General features: G+C 41.3%; 1 protein-coding gene across 3 annotated transcripts in view; it reads right to left on the reverse strand.

Moving 5' to 3' along the window:
• Nucleotides 1-1,455: 1,455 nt before the first annotated feature.
• Nucleotides 1,456-14,744, reverse strand: part of TAF8 (TATA-box binding protein associated factor 8) — a 34,358-nt gene continuing 21,069 nt past the window's right edge. For all 3 annotated transcript variants that reach the window (XM_078155364.1, XM_020979743.2, XM_020979742.2), the window contains exon 8: nt 1,456-14,306. In XM_078155364.1, the coding sequence (XP_078011490.1) occupies nt 14,163-14,306 (144 nt within the window). In that variant the 3' untranslated portion in view covers nt 1,456-14,162. The remainder of the gene's footprint in view (nt 14,307-14,744) is intronic.

Here is a 14,744-nt window from a genome sequence, read left to right on the forward strand (position 1 = left end):
TGGCCCACCTCCTTTTCCAATCATACATTTCCCAGGATGTCATTCCTTGTGTGTAAGTCAGTGTTGTTATCTACTACAATCCACTTACCACCAGTCTCCACTGTTGTCACCCACGTTGAAAAGGAGGGACTCATTCACACACACACACACACACACACATACACACACACTGTCAGATTGCTGTGACAAATGAAAACCCAGAGCAACAGAGTTTCTGGGTAATTAATAATCAATTTATTAATTAGGCTAGCTAGCAATCAATAAATTGATGACCAGTGGTTTCTCTGGGTAACCAAACCTAAGGGAGATCATGAAATGCTTTCAATCCCTCCTGAAAGGGAACTCCCCCTGACAAGTGAAAATCAACCCTGATTGGTGGACACTTAATGAGGAGGTGGGCTAAAAATCTGGAGCTCCTGCTGCTGGGAATGTGGCTTGTAAGCAGCCTCAAGGAATCTGGACAGGGGAAACCATTTCCATCAGGACTTCTCTGGCTCATTTTCTCCTTCATGAGCTGGGTTGCCTTAAACTCGAATGGAGGGGACCAAAGACAGGGGTACCTCCCCCAGGCAAAAGTCTTGCCCAGATTGGATTCTGTTTATACTCTGAACAGAAATTAGATCTACCAGTTGGGTGGGGTCTGGCCTAATGCGCATATGTGTTGATGGCTAGGAGAAAATCCCATTTCTCAGCCCTGCTCTTCAGAGATTGACCTTTAAAGTAAACAGAACCAAGAAAACAATATACACTTTGACTGTTGTTGTTTGGTACTTTCAGTCATGTCTGTGGGGAAGTGGATAGAGTACTGGGCCTGAAGTCAGGAAGACTCAACTTCTGGAGTTTGAATCTGGCTTCGGACACTTACTAGGTGTGTGTGACCCTGGGCAAGTGACTTAACACTGTTTGCCCCAGTTTTCTCATCTGTAAAATGAGCTGTTGAAGGAAATGGTAAACCACTCCATTAGCTTTGCCAAGAAAATGCTAAATGGAGGTCACAGAATCGGACACAACAGAAATTACTGAACAACAAACTTCCTGACTGCAGGCTGGTGCTTTCTATCTACTGCGCCACCTAGCTGCACATACACTCCGACTGCAACAATATTAAGCAGGAAGAAAACTAAAGCTGGATATTGCGTAATTGCAACAACCAAGCTTGGTCTCAGAAAAAGTTGAAAAAATGCACCTTCCTTCATTCCAGAGGCAGAAGGTGTGGGGGTGAGGGGAAGGGGAGAGGGGAGACTATGGGTGTGGAATATTGCATATATTGGCATATAAGGCTGGCGTGTTAATTGGATTTGCTGAACTTTTTTTCTTTTTCTAGGTAAAAAGAGGGGGAAATATATTCAGAAGTGAATGAAATGTAAAAAATAAAAGACCTCAATAAAAATTAAAATATTTGCACTACCTATATCCCAGGAGTGTTTTAAAGAAAGCATTTTGGGAAGTGCCAGATTGATGTGAACAACTTTATTAGTGATTTAAAGAAAAAATTGAAGCACATAGTGTGACAGGGAGCCAGCCTTGGAATTGGGATAACCTGGGTTCAAGTCCTGCCTCTGAGACATATTGGTTGTGTGACCCTGGGTAAATCTCTTAACCTGTCAGTGCCCTAAGCAACATTCTAAAGATATAAATTGCAGAGAAGATAACATGCACTGGTATTGGAAGTACCCTATACTACAGGGGCAGCTAGATGATGCCATAACGCACAGAGTGCTGAGCCTGGACTCCCGAGTTCAAATCTGGCCTCAGATACTTGCTAGCTGTGTGACCTTGGGCAAGTCACTTAACCCTGTTTGCCTCAGTTTCCTTATCAGTAAAATGAACTGGAGAAGGACATGGCCAACCACTCTAGTATCTCTGCCAAGAAAACTCCAAATGAGGTCACAAAGAGTCAGACACGACATATTATGTAGTCAGTCAACTACATATTAGTGGCATCAAAGGTTCAATCCTTATTCCTATCCCAATAATGAGAACAAGACTCCTTTCACATAACTGTCTCATTTTGTAATGACAACATCCTTATGAGCATGGTAAGGCAGGCAGGGCTGGTTTTATGAAGATAAAGCAGAAGACACTTTTGTCTATCTACGACGAGGCCTGCCATTGCAGGCAGATAACCCCTACCTTCCCCAAACTCTCTTCTCCACTCAGCTCAGCTCTAATAGGGAGCATCCTACCACGAAAGGTTTTTCATCCCTATTAGTATGCAAATTCCCCTAGCAGTAAGTGACTCCGGGCCACTGGGACAACTAATTAGGAGCAAGTTTGGAAAGAGGATTAGAAAGAAATAAGTCCAGAGCACCCAGCACTTGGAGAGAGTATGGGGAGGGTATGGGACATGTATGGGTAGGGTTGAGTAAATACAAAAAGGGACCACAAGACAGTATGGTGTAGTGGAAAAAAGGCAAGGGATTTGGAAGTACAGAGAACTGTTCAAATCCTCCATCTGCCCATTTCTAGTTATGTGATCATAAGCAAATTACTTTAACTCTCTGGGCCTCAGTTTTCCTCATCTGTAAACCTAGAACAATACAATAGTGGCTATAAGTTTCTCATGAAAAATATACATGTTATACTCTGTAAATGGCAAAGTACTATATGCATGTAAATTATTATGAGAACACTGGGCCTCTGTGGACAAACTACAGTAGATGAAAGAGAGACAGAGACAGAAACAAAGAGAGAAAGACTGAGAGATAAAACACCACCAGGAGAGAGGGGAAGACAAACTTCTATTTCATAGTTTTTCTAAGGGCAGGCCCTGAGGCCTGTGCTCAGACTGACTCATGCCCTGGGGGAGGTGGGGTGGGGCAGGTGGGAGGATATAGCCCGTATTTGACAAATGAATCACTTAGGGCTAGCCCTGGGGTCACAGTAGTTAATCATCTTAATGATCACAGAATACTGGCTTTGGGATTTGGGTGATTAAGGGAAGGAAGGAGGGACCAGATATAAGGCTATGTGTATCCCACTTATTTCAGGAATTGCATTACTATTCAGATCTGGTTTCAATGTAAAGGCTAAATTTTAATGTGAAGACTCACGTCCCAATCCAATGCATTTTTTACCTATAGGACCAAGCAGGAATGATAAATCAAACAAGATACTTAATTTGGACAGAATGCAAAGTGATCTCTCCTAGATTCATGAACTGTTGGGGAAGGAATCATAGGGAACAACTTCAGAAAACTCCCTAATCCAACTCGGGAAAAGGGTTTTGCATGCCATCAGCCTTACATTGTTGCTAACACTCTTCCTGCCTGAACTTGTACAACTAACTCTGTGGTCCAGGGACCCTCCTGCATCTTCTCCCCCTCAAAACTTGGAAACTTGCTGTTCCTGCTATCATATTTCTCTGTCATCTATAAAACTCTGTCACTTTATCACCATCATTGCTGTTGCTGCCTTGGGGAATGTTGTCACTTCCTGCAATGAGACCCCTGGGTTCCATGCCTTAGCTAGATATTAGACCATCTCTGGCAATATTATTTGTCTTCTAGCCTCCACTCCGTAGCCCTGCTCAGGCAGCCATGGAACTTACTGTCCATGCCTTCATCATAGGAGAGTCATAACCCTAAATCTAAGCTGAGCTATTCTGGTAGATGTGATCTCATCGTCAATGGGCACTCCCTCCAACAAGGAGGAACACAACCAGCCCATGCCCTGTCATCCCAAGAGACTTTGGTCCACTTCCTCCTGTGATTGCTCTCCTAGAGGATCTATCCAAGGTGCTAGAAGAAAGAAGCCTTCCTCTAGTTCTTTTGACATTACATGGAGCTTGTGGACTGTCCATTGGCTGTCCCTCATTCTTACCACTTGACCCACTCACCTTCTTTTCTGGTTATGATACCTTTCCCTCCACTTCTCCTGCATAACCCTTCTTTAGTAATGTGCTACACACAGTGGCTTCTCCATTGCCCTTTGGATGACATAAAACTTTACTTCCTCTGAAACCGTGGTATTCCATGACTCACAACCACATCCCATCATTAGAAGACTGATGATGTCAAAGGGATGGGGATTTGCTTCAGGTAGAAATTCAGGATCATTAAAATAAGTGAACAATTTCTCAAAGTCAATCTAGATTCCACGACTTCTCCTGTTTAATTCAGGGCCCAACTCATTGTCTACATGAGTTGGTAGACCAGCTCTTTACACTGTCCATTTAAGAGCGTATCATAATTAGCCAAGTTAGAGGTGAATTCCTTTTTACTTCTTCCCCACCTTAAGATGCACCACCAGGGGTCTTTCTGAGGCTAAAGACAATCAATCAACAAGCATTTATTAAGTGCTTACTATATGCCAGGCACTATGCTAGCTGATGTTGATACAAAGAAAAATGAAATAGTCCCTGACCTCAAGGAGCTTACATTCTAATGGGCAGACAACTTTCACCTATTGAGGTATGTACAAAATCCGTGCAAAGTAACCTTGAAGAGGAAAGTGCTAGCTGTTGGAATCAAAAAAGGCCTCCTGCCTAAAGTATCACTTGAGCTGAGTTTGAAAAGGAAACCAGGGATTTTGCCAAGAGGCGAAAGTGAAGAGGGAAGCAGTAGTCACAGGGGACAACCAATGCAGGGGCACAGAGATGGGAGGTGGAAGGATGTGTGAGGTACCAAAAGAAGTTCAATATGGATGAACTACAGAGTTCCTGGAATGAAATAATGGCTATTAAGGCTAGACAGATAAGACAGGGCAGGTTATGAAGAGTTTGCAATGACAAAGGAGTTTACATCTGATCCTAGAGGTGCTAGGGAGTCCCTGGAGTTATAGAGTGTTGGGAGATGGAAGGGAACAAGATGATTGGACTCACTCTAATCTCTTTTTTCAGTTCCCCATCTTTCTCCCCCTACCCACCACTGTTGTTCAGTTGCTTTTTTTTCAGTTGTGTCCAACTTTTCACGACCCCATTTGGGGTTTTCTTGGCAGAGGTATTAGAGTGGTTTGCCATTTCCTTCTCCATCTCATTTTACAGATGAGGAAACTGAGGCAAACAAGATTAAGGGACTTGCCCAGGATCACACAGCTAGTAAGTGTCTGAGGTGGGATTTGAACTCAAGGAGTTCCTGACTCCAAGCTCAGCACTCTAGCCACTGCTGCCACCTAGCTGCCCTACCCACCACTACAGTTGTGTAGTAGAGTGCAGCACTTGAGGTCAGAAAGACCTGGGTTTGAATCTCACTTCAGATACTTATTAGTTACATGACCCTAGCTAAGTCACTTACCTCTTTGGGCTTCAGTTTCCTCATCTGTAAAATGAAGGGGCTAGACTGGATGAAGGAGAAAGGAATAGACATTTGTAAAGCACCTACTGTGCTAAGCACTTTATAAACATTTCATGTGACCCTCACCATAGCATCCCTGTGAAGTAGGTGCTATTATTATCTGAATTTTACAGCCGAGGAAACTGAGGATGACTTCTCAGTTTCCTTCTAACTTTAAATCTAGGATGCTATTGTCCTGTGATTTCCACATCACCCCGGGCACTCAGGCATGCTAACTATCCCCAGGCACTCATAAAACCTCTAAGAAAGCACAAGAAACACTGAAAGGAATAGGGGGCCCCCTGTTGGCAAATCCCTTGTCCCACTAATGCATGTCATTCTTATCCAAAACCTGTGGTGGCTCATGGGGGCCCATACAACAACAACAATAGCTAACATTTATATAGCATTTACTGTGCCAGGCACTGTGCCAAGTGCCTTACAATTATTATCTCATTTGATCCATATGGTTAGGAAAGGCTCTTTTGGGCCATTTTATTCTTCTAGGGGCCTCATTTTTCATTTGCAAAATAAAGGAGTTAAACAAAGCAAACTCTAATATTCCTTCCAGTTCTAAATTATTTGCATGGATGGGCTGGGAAGTAGGAATCCCTAAGTGTGTTCCCTTTCCCTAGCTTGCTGTGGAGGAATGGAAAGATCCCCACAAGATCTTGGTTCAAATCCTGACTAGCTGGGCAAATTACCTCGTTGGACCTCAATTTCCTCATCTGCAAAATGGGAAAAATCATATTCTGTTTTGTAATGTAATTTGAGATCTTATAAAGCTAGACCACCTCCATGCCAATTTAAAAAAAAAACTCCCTTGTTATTTGTTCCTCTGTGCGAGTTTTCTTATTTTTGTCTAACTCTATAAAACATTTCCTTGGTAATTTGATTGGTAGCAGCAGATAGAGCCCTGAGAAGAGTCTGTGTTCAAATCCTGCCTTATTAGCTGTGTAACCCTGGGCAAGTCACTTACTCTATTTGCCTTAGTTTCCTCATCTATAAAATGTAGATAATAATAGCACCTACCTCCCAGGATTGTTGTGAAGATCAAATGAGATAATAATCAAATGAAAATAATAATAATAATGATAAAGCACTTAGCAAAGTACATGGCACATAGTAACCATATATAAATGTTAGCTAGTGGTAGTAGTAGTAGTGGTGGTGGTGGTGGTGGTGGTGGTAGTAGTAGTAGTAGTAGTAGTTGTAGTAGTAGTAGTAGTAGTAGTAGCAGTAGTGCTATTAAAGGGTTTAGTAAAGTGTCTGGCATACAGTAAGTACTTACTAAATGTCTGTTTCTTTTCTTTGGTCCACAGAGGGCTTGGGATAGTTTTATCATTTTTATCATGGATATGAACATAGAGGGGCAGCTAGGTGGTGCAGTGGGTAATGGGTCTAGAGTCAGAAAGACCTGAGATCAAATCTGGCCTCAGACACTTACTTGCTGTGTGACTCTGGGCAAGTCAATTAACCCTGTTTGCCTCAGTTTCCCCATCTGTAAAATGAGCTGGAATATGAAATGGCAAACCACTCCAGTACATTTGCCAAGAAAATCCCAAATTGGGTCATGAAGAACTAGTCAGACAAGACTGAAATGACTGAATAATGAAGAGTGAATGTCCATGTACCTCAGGGACATTCATTCCTATTAAGGCATGTATACAGCATTTTGAGTTTTACAAAGTATTTTACATGTATCAATTCAATTGAATCTCACAGTCCTGTAAGGTCCTGTAGGTATTATTATCTTCATTTTACAGTGAGTAAACTGGTTTGGTTTTTTTTTTCTTTTTTTAGGCAATCAGGGTTAAGTGACTTACCCAGGGTCACACAGCTAGTAAGTGTTAAGTGTTTGGTCTGGGATTTGAACTCATGTCCTCCTGACTTCAGGGCTGGTGCTCTATCTTCTGCATCACCTAGCTGCCCCTGAGTAATCTAGTTCTTGAAGAGAATAACAAACTTATTTAGGCCTTCCTTCATTTCTGAAAATATTACTTTGTGGTTGTATTTGTGATGACTGGTGGGTGCTAAGTGTATACTTGGTGGTGCTGCAGAAGCTATAACCTGACTCATTTTCCTTTCTGCAGTCCTCAGAGAATCAGGATGTCATTTAATTAAACAGGGTGGCAATATAGTATATCGTTTGGCCACCAGATGGCTTTACTCTCAGTCCACTGGATGAATGGCTACTTAAGAGGGTATTTAGTATTACTTGCACTTTCTTTGCCAAAGGCCAGTGTCTTCATTGCTTCCCCAAAGGCAGCTCAGTCTCTTAGCTCTTACACTATTCCCCTGTCCCACCGTTCCAGACTCTCTCAGGCTCTGGGGACTAGGCTTCTGGACAAAGAGTTCTTGATGAATCAGGGAATCAGATCAGAAATGTGCTCAAAATGCAGAAGAGTAGAAATGTTAAGCTCATTCTTTAGAGACTGTAACAATACAAATTGGAATTGATAAGAGGAAATGTGAACAAAAGAAACACTTAAAAGGAGATTCTATGTTATCCTAAGTAATGAGATCATAGAAACAAAAAAAAATATTCTAACGAGACAACAGAATACAATTTAGCTAATTCTATGAAAATTTATTTTTCCTCCTGTAGGATTATGTCCAGTTTTGAAATAAGATATCCCTGGGCTCAGAGGTTTTCCCTGTTATTTTTCATTGCATTATATCCACTTTTTTTTTCTCTTATAATCTTGGGTGGTTCTGATTCTGTCCTTTAATAAATGGGCTATCTTCTCCTAGCTTCCTGCAAGATTATTTTTCTTTGATCTTGAAGTGCAAGAGCCTGGCAACTACATTTCTGGGTGAGTTAAAGCTGGGATTCCTTTCAATTAATGCCCATGGAATTCCATTAAACTCTACTTTGCTCTTCAGTTTCAACATATCTGAATAGTTTTTCATGTATGCTTTATCAGAGTATGCTCGTCAAACTTTTTGTTTTATCACACTATTCTGGGAGACCAGTGCTTCTTAGATTGCCCTTTCAGGAGCTGTCTTTAAGATTAGGTGCTTTGAGACTCATCTGTTCTTCCAATTTTGCTGTCTTTTCTCTGCTCTATTATTTCTTGTTGAACCTCAATATTTTCAAGTTCCACTTCTTCCATCCTTTTTTTTCCAGGATATCTTGAATATATTTTAAATATTCTATTTTTTCCAAATCACTGATTCTCTCTCAAAATGTAATTATTTTGCTAAATTTTTCATCAGCTTTCTTGTTGCTGTTACAATCTCTTTTGTGAGACTCTAGGTGTAATTATCGATGAACTATTTCTTTTCCTCTGGAATTGCTTTCATTTTATTTATTTAGTGATTTTTCTGAAGGATTTAACAAGATTTAAAAGCTAGAGGGAATCTAAAAATATTACTTGGGGATGCTATTTCTTAAGATTTCAATTTCCTCATCTGTGAAATGAGGGGATTAAATGACTTGTGGAGCTCTAAATCTGTGATTTTAAAACTAATCTAATGCCCTTACTTAAAAATGAAGAAACTTAGACAGAGAAAATGGAAGTGATTTGTCCAAAAGCACACATCTGACAAAGAGTAAGGTGGGGTTTGACCTCAGTCCTCTTTCCACTGCACCACACTTTTACCATGGACATGACTTAATCCTCTTTAGCACTGATTGCACCTAAAATAGCAAATCAGGGTAACAGTAAGAAAGAGTTAGCAAGAAAAGAGATCTTTACAGGGGGCCTTAGAGACTCAAGATTAACTTGTATAGTTAGAATTTATTTCTGAGAGTGATATTATAATAACTCATTTTATATAATGCTTTACAATTTACAATGCACTTTTCTCTTTTTCTTTTTTTTTTTGTTGAGGCAATCAGTGTTAAGTGACTTGCCCAAGGTCACACAGCTAGTAAGTGTTAGGTGTCTCAGGCTGGATTTGAACTCAGGTCCTCCTGATTCCAAGGCCAAAGCTCTATTCACTGTGCCACCTAGCTGCCCATAATGCACTTTTCTAACCCTAGGAGTTAAGTGTTTTAAATATTACCATCCCCATTTTTTCAGCTGAAGTTCAGAGAGGGTAACTGATTTGCCTAAGGTCACACAGTAAGTATCAAAGTCCAGGGCTCTTTCCATTAAATCATAGCTGCCTTTCTTAACTCTCAAGTCAGCTGTACTAACCATCTTTACACTCACCTTTGCCTGAACTTGGGCTCCTACTACCCATCGCTACCAGCCAATCTGTGTTCAAGGAATAAAAACTAATTTCCCTATCAGTCTGAATATAACAGAATTAGGAAAATAACTCAGTTGTTAGAAAGAAAAAAAATCTAGAATGGATGGCTTATTACCAGAAAGTGGGCTATCAGCTAGTTGTTTTTTTGTTTAATGCAACTCAGGAATCTCATATACTAAGATGTGCTGAGATTCTCAGCAGAGGAGATACCCACAAATGAAATCACAGATCTATAAAGTGTTCAAATAAAACAATGAATTACATCCAGTAGAATGTAAGCTCCTTGAGGGCAGAGATTGTTTCATTTTGTGCCAAGCATATAGTAAGCACTTAATAAATGCTCTCATCTATTTATCTTTTTAGATAATCTATTGTAGAGGGCCGGCTTTGGGGAGCTGGAGGGCTTAGGCCAGCCCGGGTCTTACCTGCAGCTTGTACTAAGCCTGACAGCTATGAAACTCAGGATGTTGGCTCACCACCCCCCTGTTCTGAGTCCTGAGAACAGGATGCAGGAAGGGAGGAAATGGATGGGGTACAGGACAGGATGCAGGAAAGAATGTAACAGACAAGGTACAAGGAAGTAAGGAAATCACCTAATTAGATTTGTACTTTTCATGAATAACAATGTTACTATTGCTTGATCCAGTACTCTATAAGCCTGAGCCCTCAGATCAATAAACAGAGTTTGTTCTTCACTGCTCTCACCTGGCCCGTGATTCTTTCTCTCTTCACACTCTGCGGCATCAGACCACAGCCAGGGACACAGGCGCTCCTGGCAATCTATACAGACAGTTCTCACTTTCTGTTAAGTGGATTATTCTGCAGACCTCCAGGTAAAGTGATTTTTATGCAATATGAATTTGCCCATAAACATCGGGAAGGGAGGGAAGGAAGGAGGCAGGAAGGCAGCTGTGTGCCCACAGGGGCAGGGAGCTGCCACGTAGTTCAAGGGACACATAAGGGCTGGAGAAAGAGAAATGAGAGCAGGAGGAGGGACATTTAGGGCTGAGGCCAGTTATAAGGAGGGTCTGCCTAGAAGCAAGAGTAAGAATATGCAAAGAGGGGACACCTGGGGGCCAGACATGGACACAGACAGGAAAGGACAGGCAACAAGCAGGTGCCAGGGACAGACATACAGTGCCTGAGTGCAGATGGAAGACAGATATGCAGTCTGGACATGCGGGCAGGTGGGCAGAGTGGGACAAAGTCTCCTATCTCTCAGCACCAGAGGTCTCAAGCCAAGCCCCCAGTCTGGCACTGGCAGTAGAGGTCTATCTGCACATCCATTCTGTTTTCAATTGGAGGGTTTAATTTTGGGGGGGGGAGGGAGAGGTTGTGGAGCACTGAGCTGAGGGACAGGAGTGGAGAGAGAGCACAGTAGCGTACAGTAAAGTTAACAGTTTTTTTCTTTGGAACGCAGATTTCTTTCAGAATTATTTACATAAAGTCAAGTTTGCATAATGTGAATTTATATAAAGCAAGAATTGTCTGTATACTCTTTCCCCGACAATGCACATAATTGGAAATTTACTGTCTTTCAACAAAAATCAACTCATTTCTGTTCTTCCACAAAACACCTTTCTTAAAAGTCTAGCACTGAACTGGCACTATTGATTTCAGTACTCTAATTACAGTAGACACTTAAATGTTTGTTGAATTAATGGATATTAGACTTATCCTACTTGGCCAAGGCAGCTAGGTGACACAGTAGAGAGCAAGGTCTGGATTCAGAAAGACTCATCTTCCCAGGTTCAAACCCGGCCTCAGAAATTTACTAGCTGTGTGATCCTTGGCATGTCATGTAACCCTGTTTGCCTCAGTTTCCTCATCTGTAAAATGACCTGGACAATGGCAAACCATTCTACTACCTTTGCCAAGAAAACCCCAAATGGGGTCATGAAGAGTCAGACATGACTGAAAAATGACTGAACAACAAACTGGCCACAGGGGAAAGAATCAGGAGAAACAGGCAGAAGGTGCAAAGAGGCACATTTAGATTTGACATAAAGAAAAACTTCCTAACAATTAGAGATGGCCAAAAGTGGAATGGGCTACCTTAGGAGGAGATAGTGGTTCCCACTATTAGCAGCCTCTAAGTAACAGTTGTAATGAGTCCCTATTGAAGAGATTATGGAGACTGCTGGTTAGGCATGGGGTGGGCTCTTCTCCCATGTGAAATGAAAATGTTCAGTGATTTCTCTGAGCAAGATGAAAAGACAGGCACAAAGGACCTCCTTCTCCATGTCAGAACAGGATGCTGGATTCCCTCCCTGCCAGAACAGTATGTTGGCTTCCATGTCCATAACCTATCCCATTATTCTTTCAATAAACTGTACAGACTTATCCTAAGACCCTGGGAGAAATGGATTCTAGTCCACCATTGTATAATTTTCAACATAAAATCACTTAATACATCATGGTACCAATTGATTATGGTACCCAAAGAATTTATAGTCTCTAGTCTGCAAAGGAATTAAGCTTACCGAATATGTCCAAAAGGCTAAATCATTCCCATAGGAAGATAACTTTAACTAACATAGAGAAAATAGAAAAATCAACAAAAACCTAAACTAACTAATAAAAAGCATTGGAGGAAAGAGAGAGGAGGGTGGTGGAAAAGGTAATTGTGAGCTATAGTGCACAAATACATATGGTCAACACAGTAATTCCTGATGATAAGTCAATGCTATCACTCTGTGATTCCATTCTATCTACATCACAGATTTTTATTATGCACATACAGGTAACAGTTTTCATTTGGTTTTGGCCACATATCCTTCAAAAAACCTCACCCAAATTTTTAAAAATAGAAACTTGTAAATAAGTGTCTGGGTACATGTACAATTTTTACATAACAGCAGAGAGTCAGGATCAACATGATACACGAACAAGCCTTCTGTCGGGGTGAAATGTGAATGGCCCACCCCCAGATTCTCTCACATGGGCCTATTTTGCTCAGCAAAGCTCAGAACATGGTATTTCAGCAACAGTGGCTCTTCTTGGCGAAGTAACAAGAAGCTCCACTTAACGAATATCTCCTCCAAGTAGGTGCTGGTAAATGCTTTTTGGCATCAGTGATGCACAAGTACAGTAGTAAGACTGCACACACAGCACAGTTACCACCCCAAAGTGCTCATTGTAGTTGCTAGCTACAGAAAAGGACTGTAAACGATTCTGTCCTATCACCTTCTATAGTGCTCACCTCCAAAATGGGAACTTTTCCTCTACTCACCACACTACATTTCTCTAAGGGCCGAAAAGAACCCAAGATTCACAAAGCTAGGCCTACTGGTCTGTGAAAAAAGTTTTCAAGTGTTCTCAGCGAAACGGGTATTACAACTTTAGCTAACTATAGACAGGCCTTGAAAGCTGGCATCAGAATATGACATTTTCTCTCCTAACACACTCCAATTGGCAGATTTCTCTTCAATTCCAAATAAACAGCTCTCTTCCCTTAAGAAAGAATCTCTCCATCAAAATAGCTAGTCAGGAAGTTCATGGGTAGCACTATCAGGCCAAAGAGTTTTATTTATTGGGGAAAGGAAGTATAGAGGCAGGGTTGCAGTGGGAAGGAGAGAATAAAGAGTTATTATGGAATCAGATTTTCTTTCCAAAAGGATTTCAAGATTGGCAAAATACCTTATAGGAGATTCCTTATTTCTCTTTCATTTAAAATATTTGTGACCCTCCTGTAATTTTCATTTGGCATTTTTTTTTCAAATCATTTTGCATTAATCCTAGGCAAGAATATATATAGCAGCTTATACAAAATTTTCTTTAAGAACCTGTTTTCTGGTCAACATAAAAGGAAGAGCCTGGGATATTCTAGTCTAGCTTCCTCAGAAGTTCAATAAATGTTAAATTATTGTCTCCTGGTCAGGGGGCAGAGACCACAGGGCAAGGGAACAAAGTTTCACCTTCTGTCCTGGAAAAAGAAGCAATGGCTCATTAAGTGTGCCAGGCTCAAAGCAGAAAAGTAATTCAAACAAGTCACTGAGCTACTTTGGCCTGGGCATGCTCTCAGGGCTTCACCGGCCACAGAATGAGGCTCTGTCCTGGGGGCCAGTGTCAGAATTGCTGGTGAACCAATAAAAGGGTCATCTGGAATACAGCTGCCTAGAAGTTTCAATCAGAATAAAAGCCTACGACAGGAAAGAAATCACTAAATTTCCCTGTGTCCCACAGTACAGTCTAAGAAAGACACTGTTAGTTGAACACTTGTTTCTCTGAAGTCAAAGACCCAACAAAATATTAGATTCCAGTTTGGCCACCCAGCCTTCTCCTTCAGGGGCACCTTTAAATGGGAATGGAAATGGGTAAATGCTTCCCTTTGCAATTCAGGGGTTTTTTTTTAACTGTCATCTGAAAAGAGGGACCAGAAGAGAAGTCCTAGGTGGCCCAGAGGGCCATGGGAGACCTCTGGTCAACTGCACACTAGACATTATTTCTACTGGAGGAAGGGTTAATCTCATGGCTATGATAATGTCATCTCATCTCAAAAGTTGAGACAGCTTCATTCTAAGATACCTCAAAGTGAAAGAGTGGGTGTTCAGAAAGAGAGAAACAAGGAAAATACCTGCTAAGCTCAGGGAGACTCTTTCTAGGCCTAAGCTTAATGGTGAATTACTCATTTCTTCCCTGCTGTCAAGAAGACAAACTCAGAATGGAATGCCCTCATTGTCTTCTACTTCACTTCTTCCTACGGATCTTGGGTTTCTTGACAGGCCGAAGATAAGGGTTATCAATAAGATTCTCCTCCCCAGTCCGGCTCCCTGACAAGGAAGTGTTCTGCTGTAGAACAGAGGCATTCTCTTTCTCTGCACCTGATTCATCCTGTAAAACAAAAAACAACACCATTAGCACAGAAAGCATTCCTAGCTAGAAGCAGAGAACAGAAATTCTCTGAAACTCAAATTCCCATAATAAGAAGTGTTACCATCACTTTCATGATGTGATCAGAAATTCAGTTGTCAGAGGAACAGAGTCCTGTTTTCCCACCATTCTCCCACTACTATTTCTCTCCCAGATGAAAAAAGGTTTCAATCTATTGTTGGTTAGTGGGATTAGAAGGTGGACAGCTGCTTGAACAACTAATAAAAGTAGCACTAAATTCACAGAGATGGATAGTTGTAGGACAGGAAGTAGCAAGGGCTGCAGGAAACCCAGGCTACCTAAGGAAGAGAGAGATTTAAAGATAAGGGGGATATAATTCAAGAAGACAAATGGAAAGAGTATCATAACCTCAGAATCAGCTTTAGCTCTTCTCTCTTT

Source organism: Phascolarctos cinereus, unplaced genomic scaffold, assembly GCF_003287225.1.
Source record: "Phascolarctos cinereus isolate Bilbo 61053 unplaced genomic scaffold, phaCin_HiC Scaffold_5;HRSCAF=322, whole genome shotgun sequence".
NCBI lineage: Eukaryota > Metazoa > Chordata > Mammalia > Diprotodontia > Phascolarctidae > Phascolarctos > Phascolarctos cinereus.